The 15183-nt window shown below is 51.6% G+C and overlaps 3 protein-coding genes across 3 annotated transcripts; all 3 read right to left on the bottom strand.

The window, feature by feature from the left end:
- Positions 1-197: 197 nt before the first annotated feature.
- PEX2_098810 (uncharacterized protein) lies at positions 198-1412 on the bottom strand (the record flags this gene model as incomplete). Its single annotated transcript, XM_016747151.1, has 3 exons — positions 198-1009; positions 1064-1092; positions 1153-1412. 3 exons carry the CDS (start codon positions 1410-1412, stop codon positions 198-200), a joined length of 1101 nt encoding a protein of 366 aa, XP_016598500.1.
- A 505-nt stretch (positions 1413-1917) lies between these two features.
- Positions 1918-4576, bottom strand: PEX2_098800 (beta-glucosidase; the record flags this gene model as incomplete). The annotated part of the gene is made up of 2 exons (XM_016747150.1): positions 1918-3763; positions 3843-4576. The coding sequence occupies 2 exons, from the start codon at positions 4574-4576 to the stop codon at positions 1918-1920; spliced, it is 2580 nt and encodes an 859-aa protein (XP_016598499.1).
- Positions 4577-5338: 762 nt separating this feature from the next.
- On the bottom strand, positions 5339-14182 carry PEX2_098790 (putative THO complex component (Rlr1); the record flags this gene model as incomplete). Its single annotated transcript, XM_016747149.1, has 6 exons — positions 5339-7529; positions 7589-12545; positions 12604-12641; positions 13060-13855; positions 13908-14113; positions 14163-14182. The coding sequence occupies 6 exons, from the start codon at positions 14180-14182 to the stop codon at positions 5339-5341; spliced, it is 8208 nt and encodes a 2735-aa protein (XP_016598498.1).
- Positions 14183-15183: the final 1001 nt, after the last annotated feature.

The raw sequence follows: 15183 nt of genomic DNA, 5'->3' as shown, positions 1-15183 counted from the left end.
GTCCACAAGTATACTTTTTTCGCCACCTTCGCAGACATCCAAAAAGATATTTAAAAACGACATCACAAGGCCGCATAAGCGGCCGACTATTCTTGTACATATCTAAACAAGGAAGTCGAAGAAATACGTTTGAAGGATGCTGACAGGAAATCGCAAACTTCCATTAAAGACCAAGAAAAGAGTCACTTTTATAAGAATTAGACGAAAACGGAGTCGCCATCAGACTCATAATCACCATCTTCGTGCTCGCTTCTGCCCTGCATACAAGCAATGCGAGACAAGTGCCACCTCAGTTCCAACAGTTCCATGGAGGGTGGTGACCGTTCCTTCTTGTTGTCGGTCTTGACCATGAAAACATATCCCGAGGGGATTATAGCGACCGTCTCTGTATGGAAGATGATGTTATTCCTCCCAGGGCTCTCACGAGGTCGGTACTTTGGATCCTGGTATGGGTTCTCCATAATTGGGACGAAATCGCTCCGAACATGCTCTGCTGCCCCCGGCAGGTTCTCTTTCAGAGGCAGCCAATGAAACGCTATTTGCATCTCGGTTCGGTCCTCGCTGACCCAAATAGGGCGAAGTGCACACATTGCATGATACCAGTATGTTTGCACTTGGGTTTCCAGAGTGATCTGGTTATAGAGTCGCTCCATGTCCATTGTGCCCTCGGATATCAACAAGCTGTGCAACTTGTCGACTTTCTCTTGATCCCAGAACCCCCTAAGCCAGAACCAGCAATTGGATCGCTTGAGGTATTGAGCCTGCACGCCATTGAGCTTCTTTGGTAGGATATAGGCACTCTCAATCAATGGTAGTCCGCGCTTCGTCACCACGCATTGATAACCATCACGAATACCACTCTCGGATAAACTGACACCCACTATTTCCTTCTTCTCTTCCTTGGTCCCACACTCATCCCAAGGTGACCATGGGTCGCGCTCCCGGACAGTGGAGGTGCTTTCGGGGGAGGGAACGGTAGGAGAGCGAGATCGAGTGCGTTTACGAAGACCTGGCCGAGGTAGCCTGCTGGGAGAACCAGAGATCCGGGGAGGCTATGCTTTACTGGCCTCAGTGGATTGCCCCTCACTAGCTCCTGGTTTAAGTATAATAGTTAGTCAATGTTATAGAACTAACTTGTAGATCCACTCACAAACACCAGCAATATCGTAGATGGAAAATCTCCATAGGTCAGTTTCCCGCATATATTTCTGCTCCTCGGTTCGCGCGTTTGCCATGTCCCGGAGAACATTAATATCGCTGAACCATAAGGCATATAGATTCTGCCGCGGGACATAGCTAAAAATTGGGTCGTCATGGATCATTTTGGCGATGAGTTGTTGACGCTCAATGTCGTCAAACTCCGAAAAGATGTGCAGGGGATCCTGCTGGCCTTCTTCAAGACGTTGTGCCATAATAAAAATAATAAAACAATATGTTTGTCAGGATGTCAGATGAAGAGTGATGGCGAGGATGGAGAGAACCGATTAAGATCATGTATGCCAGAATCTGAACCCAAGAGTCCGATTCCGATTCTGGTAGTCATTTGTCCAAGGCTCTTTCTACTTTTATCTACGGAAGCGACGAGGAGGATATTTGTGAAAGGCATCAAAAAGACGTCATGAAACAAGTCTACTTCAAGTATAATGTTATCAAGTCCCTAGTCATACATAGGAAAGTCTGTTGTACAAAGTATGCTCTTTCTCACCACCTTCACATACATCTCAAAAGACAACTCAAAAGACCAACTAAAAAGACATCACAATGCATTTTCGGCCAACTATTCTTCCGAATAAAATATAAAAATCAAGTTGGTTCAAATCTCGTATAACCAAATGCCAAGCCAACCCCACAGATAAAAATAACATCAAATCGTGAGACATGGTCCTAAATAAAGACAAAACACATAAAATACCCGCCTTACAGACCAAGCCAGAACCTCGTCTTGCCAACATCAAACTCGCCACGTAGCTCTTCAGCCCCAGTACCCGTAATGAGAACCTGGTACGTCCCCTTCTCAGAGATCCACTGTTCCCGCTCCTCATCCCACCAACTTGTAGCCAACTTCTTCTCAACAACCAACTGCACAGTCTTACTCTCACCAGGCTGCAGGAAAACCTTCTGGAAAGCCTTTAGCTCACGGACAGGACGACCAACATCAGTCTTCGGAGGCACGATCCAGAGCTGCACGACCTCCGCGCCAGCAACAGAGCCCGTATTGGAGACAGTCACCGACGCAGTGACAGGCTCACCGGACTCAGTGTACTTGGTTTGTTCGGGAACAGTATCGATGCGCAGATCCGAACGCGCGAAACTCGTGTACGAAAGACCGTGGCCAAAGGCGAAGCCTGGCGCCACATCGCTCTTCTCGAAGTAACGGTAGCCAACGTAGATATCCTCGCCGTAGAGCACGCGGCCGCGCTCGGACCGGAAGTTCAAGTAGGAGGGGTTATCCTGCAGACGGCGGGGGAAGGTGATTGGCAGCTTTGCGGAGGGGTTGACGTCGCCGTAGAGGACGTCCGCGATACCGTTTCCGCACTCGTTGCCGCCGAACCAGGCTTGCACGAGAGCTTTGGTGTTCTGTGCCCATGGCATTGTGACCGGCGTGCCGGACTGGATCACGACAACTGCGTTCGGGCTCACCTCTAGCACGCGGCTGATCAGCTCGTCACTGCCGGGGGGTAGATCCATGTGTTCACGGTCGTAGCCTTCGGTCTCCCATTCTAGAGTGAGACCGGCGAAGATGACGACTTGCTCGGCGGTTTTGGCTTGCTCGACTGCGTTGGAGATCAGTTCTTCTTGGCTGACTTGTCGGCTGGCGCCGAAACGGAAGCCGCCTGGGCCAAATTCGACAACTCCACGTGCGTCGAGGTCTGAGGTTGGTGCGCTGCCGAACTGGAAGAGAACCTTGTATGATTGGCCGGCCTTGAGCTCTTTGGTGCCGATCACTTCGATGGTGGCTGTTCCGAAGAAGGCAGAGCCTCGCTTCTGGTTCTTGGTGTTGTCAACGACTAATTCTCCGTCGATGAGGAGTTGGCCTGTGCCGGCGACTGTCACGCCGAAATCGTAGACTCCGCTCTCCTCCGGAGTGAATGTTCCCTCCATATCAACGTAGTATGTCATGGACTTCATCTTAGGGTTGACATAGTCCATCAGGAATCCGGAAGATTCGAGTAGATGCAATTCATCCACGACCTGTCGGTCCCCACCAGCGCTGGGGTGTTCATTGTAGACCTTGAATGTGAAGCCAGGCTTGCCGTCGGCAGTCTTCAGTAGTGGACCCAAGAGCGGCAGATCCCTGTGGGAGTATACGCCCTGGCTGTACTTGACCTCTCCCTTGGCCTTGGCAGAGACACCATCGAACGGAGTGACAGTGTAGTATGGAGCCAGGGAGGCCGAACCACCACCACAGTATGCAGCGATCTTAGCGTTGGGTCCAATGACCAGCAGAGACCCGTCCTTCTTAAGGGGAAGAACATCATCCTCGTTCTTCATAAGTACGACAGACTCGGCAGCAGCGCGGCGCATCAGAGCCTGGTCTTCTGGTCGGTTGAGAGCCTTCTCGGGGGCTCCCTCGGGAATGCCCAGGGGTTCAACCCAGTTCACCAGGTTGAGGACATTGCGCACACGTTCATCAAGCTGGTATTGGGCCACCTTGTTTGATGAGACGGCGTGTGCAAGAATCTCACCACGCCAGCGGGTCTTACCGGGCATCTCGATATCAAGGCCGGCGACGATTGCATCAGAGGTACTGTAGGTACCAAACCTACAAAATGAAAATCGAATGTAAGTCTCCGAATAAACCAAAAAAAAGCTAGCGGAATGAATCCATCACGGATACTCACCAGTCACTCATAATAAGACCCTCCCATCCCCACTCCTTGCGCAAGATATCATCAAGAATAGCCTTGTTCTCACTGACATGAGTGCCATTAACCTTATTATACGCGGTCATAACACACTGCGAGCGACAAATCCGCATAGCCAACTGGAACGGCATCAAGTAAATCTCACGCAGCGCTCGGTGAGTAAGAATACTGTTAACAGCCAACCGCTCATGCTCCTGGTCATTACAGACAAAGTGCTTAAGCGTAGCAGCAACACCCTTCTCCTGCATTGCCTTGCAGAAGTGGCCGGCCAGCGTACCGGAGAGCACACCATCTTCCGAGAAGGACTCGAAGCCGCGCCCACCCAGCGGCGATCTCTGGGTGTTGATAGTTGGGCCTAGCACGATGTGTGCGCCTTTTGCGATCGCTTCATCGCCCATCAATGCGCCGACCTCTGATAGCAGATCGGCATCCCAGGTTGCGCCAAGGGCTGTTGCGCAAGGGAAGCAAGCTGCTGGGATACCGTTGAAGAAGCGAGTGCCACGGACCCCATTTGGTCCATCAGACATACGTAGTGCAGGGATGTTTAGGCGTGGAACGGATTCTGTGTGCCAGATATCACGGCCTGGTGGGATGAGGTTAGTTTTGGGATTGTATATCTGGGAATGGACATTGGATTTACCAGCTGTGAGGGCCACCTTCTCACCGAGGGTGAGCTCCTCGATGGCTTTCTCGACGTCAATTCGAGCCATGATGTAATGCAGTACTTTTCTTCTTCTCTTGGGTGTATATCAATTGCTTTTGCTCTTGTTCAATTGCTCCAAGACAAGAGTGAAGCTGTTCAATATTGGGATAAAGGTTGTTGGTCTGACAAAAATAGAGAAGTGATACACTCAGTATCTGAACAAAAGGAAAGAACAGGGTCGATCTTTTATAACCGAAGGCTGGAAAGTCAGGTGTTTTCTAATGTATCAAGTGTCAGATTATGAAACCGACTCGTGTAGGCGGGGAAACCGCGTAGCAGTGTCCAATGACGATGGCTACGTGAGATGCTGAGTTGGTTAAACAAATGATATTCCAAGAGATTCAATAGATAATCCACCAACTTTCTTAAAGGGCCACGGAGGTGGTTGCGACTCCGAAGTTTAGCCGGAGGGTAGGGCGGGGCAGAGAAATCGGATGTCGGACCGCTAAACCCTGGAGAGTAACGGAGCACACAACAACTTATGTTGTAAGTACAAAGGAACCTTGGAAGCATGTAATTATTATCGAAGATCCTTGAAGATTGCATTTCTGTTACGTTCATTGAGAAAAGAAAAGAAGAAAAAAAGTACATGTGAAGAAGTGAAGTGGTTTGTCCCCAAACACCGGGCAAAATGCAAAGACAAGATAGGAAACAGTAGACAGTCCAGTGTAGGGGGTACTTGAGGTTTGTAGCAAAAAGAAACATCAAAAACAAAAAGCAAAGTTCCATCATTCCTTTTCAATAGGGTATCAATGGTGAATGGTGAAAATCATGCTCCTCGACGAGGACGCTTGTTATCATTTCCCATCCTCATGCCGCGTCCACCATCAGTGCCATCGTCAGGACCCTGTCGACCGCGCTTACGGTGCCCAGAGCCTCCGGAGCCGCTGCCACCCTCACGCTGGTGATCGCGGTCACGTCGATCGCCACGGCGCTCGCGCTCGCGATCCCGATTGTCGGACCGACTGCCCCGGTCGCCAGAGTTGAAACGACGCTCGTTTCCTTCCGGCATGGGGGGAGGTGGAGGAGGCGGGGGTGGTGGTGGTGCCTCCATGGAGGACGGGGGTCGCAAACGACCTTCACCCTCATGGGTTTCACTGGTATTAGGTGTTGGTCCAGTCATTTCCGACGGTCCATCCGGGCGGTCACGTCGGTCTCGGCGTCGCAGTTCTTCGCGTGAGCTCTGAACCCGACGCAGGGTCTCACGGGGCTCGCCAGTGCCCTTTTCGTCGCGGCTTCCACCACCTCCTACATCGCTTCGACGGCTGCGTTCGCGGTCATTTCGGCGACCATCGCGTCGATTGCGACCACTGCTACTGCCATCGCGGCGCTCGGCCTCTTTCTCGCGAGTAGGCTCCGTTTCACGGTTGCGATTGCTAGTTGGTCCAGAGCGACCCGCCTCGGGAACGGCATCATCAATCAGGTCGCCACCTCGGCTACTGGTGGGTCGGTTGCGGGATAGATCTTCCTGGGGTCCTGCAGGACCCATGGGTGGACGGTTTGCGGATTGAGGTGATGGTGCCTCCATGTTGTTTGGTGGGCGATTGGCGCCTCTTCCGCGAACAGGTGGAGTGTTCGCACCCCGGTCACCACCGCCACCACCAGATTGTTGGAGCATATTGTTGAGGCCTGCGAAACGTTTATCGCCGCGGCCACGCTCCCCACCGAAGCCTTGTCCAGGCGGCCCAGACTGCCCAGAAGGTCCTCGAGGTGGTTGTTGTGGGCCTAATCCGCGAGGGCCCGAGGGAGCAGCAGCGGGGGCTGCAGGTTCATTGACAAGATTCCTGAGGCGATCTGGGTGAATCCCCGGAGCGCTAGTCGAGCCTGCGGGTTGTGTTGGAGGAGCGGATTGCTCGGGTGCCCTACGCTCACTCTGTCTGGCAGGGCCTGTGGGTGCCTGGCGTTCCGGGGCGGGTAAGGTAGCGTTGCTTGAACTGAGCATTGGAGGGGCTTGTCCAGGAATATTACGTCCGCCGCGTCTCCGAGGGCCAGCAGGAATATCAGATGGAGCTTCCGGCTGCCGAAGTCGACCATGAGTCATATCAGGACCAGCTGCAGTGTCCCTTGGATCAGCCTGTCGATCTGTGCGAGGGCCCCTGGGGAGATCATCAATACGGGACGACGAAGGGAACCCGGCAGGTCTGCGATCATCGGGTGGAGGGAATCTTTCGGGGCGGTTCGGCAGGTCGGCAGGTCTGGGCGGCGATAGAGGGCGCGGCGGATAGGGCCTCCGATCATCTTTCTCTGGTCTGGATTGATCTCCACGTCGAGGAATATCGACGGGGCGGTCCATGTGGTCAGGCATCAGCTCTCCCCGCACAGAAGGATCGCGTCCATGGAACGAATCATTGGGTCCAGGACCACGCATGCGGCCAGGCCTATCCATAGGCCAACCATTCTCACGAGTAGAACGAGAATCACGAGGTGGCCCCCGCATGAGATCATCAGCTGGAGGTCTCATAGGGAATTCGCGATCACGTTCGTTGAGATGCTCATTGAGACGTCCTCGAACATCGTTTAGAGGGCCATCAAAAGAACGGGTATGATCAGGGCCACCATGACGACCGCGGGGCCCAAAGTCGGGATGTCTATCTCGTCGATCATCTAATCCCTCAGGGCGCGGAGGCAGTCTTCCATCGCTGTGTCGTGGCGGAGGACGAACGGGAGGATGGACTTGTTGGCGAATATCAGGTCTTTTGGGAATATCAGGCTGACGGGACGAAGTGGGGGCACGAGAATGTGGCCGAGATCGCACAGGGGGTTGTTCACCGGATGTAGCATCTTGGCTGGTATCTCCAGTGACCACAGAAGGTGTGGTAGATCCGGCCTGAGAGGGTGTTCTTGTCAGCTTGACCTCACCACCCTTCCCTGTACCAACATCGGTCATTTTCGCATCCTCAATTTCACCATCCTCGACTTCAGCCTTGCTAGGCTGTTCCTGCTTGGCAATGCCATCGGAGCTGATGATCGAAAGGTTAGTCGTTGTGAGCAAGTCGAGATGGTCAAGGGTGTCACTTACATTGAGGAACCAGTGGGGTTGAACTCTGGGGCAGAGGCATTCAAGGGTGTTGTAGCAGACTGCGGGGTCCCGGGCTTTCCAGCTGCGTCGGCAGATGCCTGAGAACCAGGCTGAGCTGCCACAAAATAGAAAGCCTGCGGCAGCATCCACTTCTTCTCGCGCCGGTTAAGGTCACCGATCAAAGACGCGGCAGGAATCTTCACATCGTCTCGCTCGTCATTCTTGCTCAGGTGGTCAACGCAGTTCAAGATGTCGCGACCGATCCAGTTCACAGCAGGGAAATGCTTTACAACAGCCTTGAGCACACTGATTGCGTTTCGAATATGCATGTATTCGCCACTACCGAGACAGCTCTTCAGCGCGTTGGAAAACAAGCGGTGCCATTTGTACAACAGACGCCGGAAGTCTTCAAATTCCAAGAACATCACTGGCACGCCTTCTGGATCGACGTTTTTCGCAAAGCCAGGAAGGTCTCTCTTGGCACCGAACGCCTCTTTCTCGTAAACTGCCTTGTCGGCATGCCATCTAGTAAGATCACGCAAGATCTCATTCAAGAAACGACCAAGGTTGTCCGCTTCTTTGGATGTGCACAAGAAAATGAGAGCGGTGAGTCTCTGCTCACGGAAAAGCTGGTCAAGAAGACCAACAGTCCGGAAATTAGGGGTCCCAGAGCTATGCAGGAACTTCAACATCTTAAAGGAGAAAAATGCATCGAGAGGGGACAACAGAAGCCTAGGAATGAAGCATTGCTCCAACAGGGCAACATTGAGAGCGTCATGCTTGAGGCGCATACCGGCGAACCACTTGTCTTTCTCTTTTTGTAGCCGAGAGCGTGTCTGCCCATATGCCTTCAGATGATTCTTATTCTCATCTAGAATGCGCTCCTGTAACTGAGTTAGTTGGCGTTTCAGGTGCTCCTTTCGTGTCGTGCCCGCCACACTAAGATCAGACCGATCACTGTTGATAGAGACGACTCGGCGCTTGAGTCTGTCGATTTCATCCTCGTAAGATTTCTGCGGGATATGAACATCATAAAGGGCAAGCTGCCAGAATGTTGCATAAAAATGAGCACCAATAGTCTCCCATGTTTCGGCAGGAAGAGCGGTTTTGACATCGTCAATCAACTCTTGCATGACGGGGTTGGCTGCCAATGGCTCGGCATTGCCCGCAGGAACAAGAATAGCATCGTGTCCTTCGATCGGAACCGTAATTCCTGTTTCGTCCTTATCGACATCCATGGCACTGTCTGCTGGAGTCCCCTCGGACTTCGGAGATGCTTCTTCGTCCTCGGTAGTGTCCATCTTACTGTCGCTGTTCGACTTCGAGGCAGAGGCTGAACGTTCCTTCTCTTGTTTTGATTCTTCAATGTCAGTTATTTTCCGGGCGATGCTGGGCCGCCGAATCCAGAAGGCGATTTCGGGCTGAATGCCAAATTCCGTGACGAGTGATGAAAAGTCAGGAACAAAGGAATCGAAATCATCAACTGAGAGATTGCTGCGAAGTAAATCAAGGTACTGTGTGAGAATTCTGTGGATCTCGTCAAAGATATTGCCGAGAAGTTTGAGCTCCGAGGAAGTTTCATTGTAAACACAAGTCAGTCGTTCTTGGGCAATTCCCACCAACAGTTGACCGGCGAGTCTGGTGTGGGTCAATGACTTGAGCAACCGTTTGGAAGTGGTCTTGGACTCATGACGCTTATCTAGTAGTTGCAAGATGGTCTGGGATTGAAGAACGTCGCCACCGGCCATGGCCTGGATTTGGGCGTCATTAAAGTCGTTGTCTGAGATGATGCCAGCCATTGAGCTAATCAATTGCTCTAGCACAATGAGATCGGTTGAATTGTTGTGCCGCAGTTGCTCGACCACATACTGGAGGACTGGAGTAGGGTCCATCACCGAGTACCGTTTGTAAGTTCGGCCGGCGAATGTGGAGAGGGCGTTCAACCATCGACTAGTCAACAGTCCACCTTCCTGGACTCGACTTCGTCCTTTCTGGCCAAGGGAATTGATAAGAGACCAAGATAGGATGTCATAACCAAGGTAGGTAAAGTAGCGTGCGCATTCAACCACAACTTCGATGAGGTTTTCATACGACTCAATTTGGCTCATGGCGACATTGATAACGATTCCGGGATTGGCGTAAGCAATCTTGGCCAAAGCGCGGGCCATGGGTCGGATATTTGTCTTGCTGAGTCGCTTGAGGGTGTCCTTGGTCTCCGCCCTCGCCTGGTCAAAGGCCTCCTTAATGTCTGGCAGCCGGGACGTCTGTCCTGAGTACCACTCTGCGTACATGTTGTATCGCACATCTCGGGGGAAAAAGCTGATGAGATCGAAAACTTCATTGACCACACCAGGATTTGCCTTTGTTAGGCTGACAGCAGGTAGGAGAAGGCGCTTGCAAAGATCGCGCCAACGTGTTCTATTCTCATCAGATCCGTCTTGGATCAAACTTCCCTTTCCAATTCGCACAAGCTTCGCCAAGAGGCTCGCATCTTGCCCAATTTTGTGACCAGAAAGGTTGAGGAAAGATGAGCAAAGAGCAAAAACATCGTCGACAGACTGACAAATGGGGATATTATCGGCCCAGTCATCCCAGTAGAATCGATAGTCAGTGCCATCGTTTGTGTCTTCTTTATCCAGTTGAGCCCACCGCAGAACTCGTCTCGCAGGTGGGGGCGTAAGTCCAATCTGGCCCTTCGCACTGTTCTGGTCGCTGGTCACCATGTATTGAGCTCCGGGGAAGTCACCGGTCGATGACAACGGTCGGAACTGAATGTAAACCTTGTTCAAAGAGTGATGAAGTATGCGGTGGATGAACTCGGGCAGCTCAGGGTAAGCCTCCATCAACCAGGGGAACTTGCTGATTACGAAAAGGGATTCGGGAATGGCGCCAATGGCGAGGAGACTCTTGAGGAGCAACACTTTCTGGTCTGATGGGTCCGGCAACTCGTTTTCCGCTTTGGGTGTACCTTTGTCGGATTCTTGGTCTTTACCAGGGGTCGCCACTCGCGGCTCATCGCGCAAGCGGGAAGGAGGGATTGTGTCGTCCGACAAAGCGCCGGCCATCATCAAAGCGTTGATTCCGCCACCTGGTCGGCCAGCCTTCACTCTCTCAGCTTTCTCTGCCATCTTTTCGGTCTTCAAAATCTCCATGGTGTCGTCAGATCGCCATAGGTGAGCATAAAGGTCACGCAGAGAGATAAAGCCAACTTTGATGAGCAGAGCGGCAAGGTAAATGAGATTGTCAGGGAGAACGTCGGCTTTTGTTCGAGCTGAAGATGAATAGAATCGCAACTTGAAACCAAGCAGTTGTGCTGCAACCCGGTTTCCCTTCGGGGGTAAAGTGCCAGTCTCTTCAAGCCATGATCGTGTAGCATCTTCTTCAAAGGATGAACCATTATTTTCCGAGAGACTTCGTTGCTTTTCCGCCTCTGAAATTGGTTTGCGGCCGATCTCGAAGAAGGCTTGAAGTCCGATTTCCCTCACTCGATCCCAGAATTGGCTGTCGCGCTCCTCATTCGCGCGCATGGTAGTGGATCGCTCCTCGTCAGTTGTAATCCACCCAGTTGATCCAGGAAGTGCCCAATTAGGAATGCCGGAGTGGTGACGGCCTTGCTCTAGGCTGTAGAAGGTGTCTTCCTTCGGCCACCAGGAGCTGACTCGCAAAAGTTTCACGAAGAAACGGTATTGCTTGACAAGAACCGCAGCAAACACATCTAGCGTGACGTCTAGCACACGGCCGACATCCATGTCAAATGCGCCAATCATAGCCTTGACTCTTTCAAATGTATCCTCAACCACTTCGCTCGACGGGGGCTCATTATTGCTTGTGGTGAATAGCTCGGTGATGAGTTTCGAGTATCCCTCGGATTCTTCCCGGAGAAGATTGTAATTGGACTGTCGGTAAAGCAGATTGGTCTGCTTGCGAATTCCCATTCGCGCAAAGGTTTCGCGAACCAAGCCCAGGGCCTGCAACAACGGGGTGTCAAGCTGAAGGCGCATCAAGGAAGGATCAATACCTGTCGCGAATACAAGTGGTTTGAGAGCCGCGTTTGAGGTATCGGCGTCCGTCACGATAGAAAGTGTATCGAGGAACAAGGAGCGCGGGTCGATTCCTTGGGTCGAAGACTTTCCACTGTCGCTCTCCATATCCACATCCTGGGACACAGATTCTTCGCCGATGATATTTTTGACAGCATTTCCCGCATTCGATGGGGACAGTCGACCGTAGATCGCCGAGCGAATAAGTTCCTGGTAAACAGATGCAAGCCGAGCTAGATCCTGTTGCAAGCGAGCCGCAGTCCCTTCTTCGACTACCTTTTGGCTGCCCACTGAAGTCCATTCCTCAACAGCATTGTCGGTCACATATTCGTAGTCATAAGGTGGGGGCGGGAGAGAGGGCTGCCGGGTGATAGTCTCTGAGCCAGCTCGAGACGGCGGGTTAGGTTGTGGCTGTGAAGCAGGAGTATTCGGCGCGGGAGAAGGGGTAGGTCTCGACGTGGCTGGGTCGCCATTGTACGGCACGGGTTCGGCAGGTTCCCTGGGCTGATTTATTGTGGGAGGAGACATAGCGTTCGGTTCTCTGTGCTGTGAATTCGAAAAATTCTGACCATCGTGGGATCCGCGTCGGGAACCAGCCCGGCTGCGATGCGATTGTCGGCGAGATCTGTCACGCGTGTCGTTTTGCTCTCGGGGAGTGGGCGATTGGTGTCCGGGGTTGGTAGGGTGTGCCATGTTGAGAGCCCCAGGGCGATGGGGTGAAGGCCGCAAGTCATTGCTCCCTGACTCGCCGGACCACGAGCGATCAATGCGTTTCCGCTTGCCACCATGCCCGTACCCAGGCGCCATGATAGGTGGCCGGGTTAGACGCGAGGGGTTACGACGGTGGAACGAGACGCTGAAAGGTTGCAACTCATGCAGTCGTTTCTGTAGGAGCCCGGAACAAAGAATGTCAGCGCCTGCAGCGAATGAGGGGGAGTCAAGAACAAAGACAAATAACGCGCATAGCTAACGTACCAGCAAGTATCGTTCGTTGAAAGTAGGCGGCGGAGTAGCTAAAGGCGTGTAAGGTGAAGATAGAAGATGCTGATGGTCAAAGCTTGGTTGGACCCAATATGCTAAGTGGTGCCTGAGGTGTCGACAATATATTCACCTATTCACCTATTCACTCTCATTTACTGACTCAATTGATTCTAAGTTCTATTGTTCTCGCTATTGATTGTGGGGATGGGTCATTATTCAATAATTCAAATGGTAATCAATCATACATATCTACAAACGCCGCTGGGCGACATCGTTCACGTGTTGTATACACCCACGAAAAGAACACGCCAAAACAATATTTGACTACAATGTGCCCTATCTACATGAGTATCCTCCGACTCAAACCCCCCAAATAATATGCTCTTTAATAACTTCATTTCAATTTCATATTATGGTGTCTCAGAAATTAACAAAAGACCCGAGTCTCACAGCAAGCCAAGAGCCTTCGCCTCACTCTCAACAATCTCGGGAATAAGATCAATCAACTTAGGCTTCTGGGGCGTCCAACCAAATAGCTTGCGTGCACGGATTGAGTTGCCTCGGGAGTTGGAGCCCCAGGCATAGGTTCCAACAGAGAGTAGCTCATTAGTCTGAGCGCCATCGAGAGACTCAACATTAGGAGAAGAAATAAGCTTCTTATCAAAAGTAGACTGTGCAACTGCGCGCTGGATATCACCCCACACAAAGGACCCATTCTCAGCGAGATAGTAGCCCTCGTTATTCCAGGTAGCCTTGCCACCTCCGACTGAGGCTGCCTCACCCAGAGCCAAGTAGACATTGCTCAAATCCTGGACATGAACCTGGTGCCAGATGTTCTCACCTTTTCCAACCAGGAAGCCCTGCTTGCGCTTCAGCACTGCGGCACTGAGCAAATAGGCTTGGATGCTCTTTGTGTTACCAGGTCCACGGCCAGGACCGTAGATGGTAGGTGGGCATACGACAGCGACCTTCACACTGGCCGGGTTCTGTTGACCAGCTCCGAGGATGATCTCATCGACGTTACGGTGCAAGGCGTCTGATGGAAGGTTGACTAGCTCACTGACGCCCTCCCAGTCGTTGTACTCCTTAGGTCGCTCAATACCGTATGTGCCAGCGCGCTGGTCCTCAACTGTCAAGATACCGGTGCCGGAGGTATGAATAAGCCACAACGGACGCTCGGGAGTATGGTGCTGAGCGCCCTTAACAATCGACTGAGCTGCGGCAACATGATCGCAATCGGCAAAGTCTGTGTACAGGGTATTAGTGACGTAATGAGATATGAGCCTGAATAACCATACTGAAGACAATGTCTGCGTTCTTGACTTCCTCTTCGATCAGCTCGGAGGAGTTTAGATCACCAATCACAGTCCGAATCTGAGGGTATTTGCTGGTAACCTGTGTGGACTTTTCCTCGCTACGGACCAAGGCGGAGAATTGCCAGTCGGGATGGGTGCTAGCAATAGCAAACAGACCATCGCCGCCGATATAACCAGTTACGCCTGTCCTGTGGGAATTTATCAGATCAAATTATCGGTTTACGCTGTATTACTTACAGGAAAACCTTGGGAGCCATTTTGTAAAAATAAGAAAGGGGAGAATGTATTGCTCAAACTGAGAAGTGAAGCAATACAAGATCCGAAGTTGAGATGCTTTGAAATCAACAAGAAATTTGGCCCGAGCTCCAGGTGGGGGATGATGAGGGGAGTATTTGGAGTATTTGTAAGGTGTATTGCACAGGCAGATTCTAAACCAGCCTAGCTAATGATGAAGGGACACGTCCATGTCCATTTTCGTGGATATATAGATGCAAAGCTACCCCACATGATGTCAGAGTACCTTGACATTGGATCCCAATCACACAATTTCCAGCATTCTGATATAATCCAATAATTTGACAATGGCCTCCGGCAGCTGCGGTTGTCACTATATCAGTTACACAGCCTCTACTCCCCCAACTTGCTTAGTCAATTGCCACTGCACAACCTGCCGCAAACAAGCCGGTGCACCCTATCAGACTTGGGCATTCTTCGCGACTGACGATATCCGATGGCATGTCAATCCCACAGAACGACGGGTGACCAACGGTGCTACGCGTACCTTCTGTCCTCAATGCGGTTCGACTCTAAGTATGCTCCAGCATGGTGATCCGAAGGGTGTTGCAATCGCCGCGGGAACACTTGATGAGGGGAAGACACACATCCCACTGCCAAGCCATCATATCTTTCTCAGTGAGAAGGCGTCTTGGTTTGAAGTACCTGAGGGGGATGGAGCAAAGAGATGGGATAAATGGGGGGAATATAACAAGTTGTAGCATTGATGTGACTTGATAGCATTTGACGGGCCTTATGTTGGGGCAGGGAATGGATGTCCACCATAGCATTTTGGAAGTCATAATACCATCGCAACTATAATCAATTTGAAACATTTGAATTGGTCAGAAAAAAGAGATACTGGTTTGTTCATAGGTTTAGATAACATAATAGGAGGACACGAAAAGGTTATAAGAGGAACAAAGGGGAATCACAAATCCGTGCTAGGGCTACATGTACAGACTCGCTGCGTCCTAAAATATGA

This window comes from Penicillium expansum (assembly GCF_000769745.1).
Source record: "Penicillium expansum strain MD-8 chromosome Unknown contig349, whole genome shotgun sequence".
In the NCBI taxonomy this organism is placed as follows: Eukaryota; Fungi; Ascomycota; class Eurotiomycetes; order Eurotiales; family Aspergillaceae; genus Penicillium; species Penicillium expansum.
This window is presented reverse-complemented; position numbering and strand designations above follow the sequence as displayed.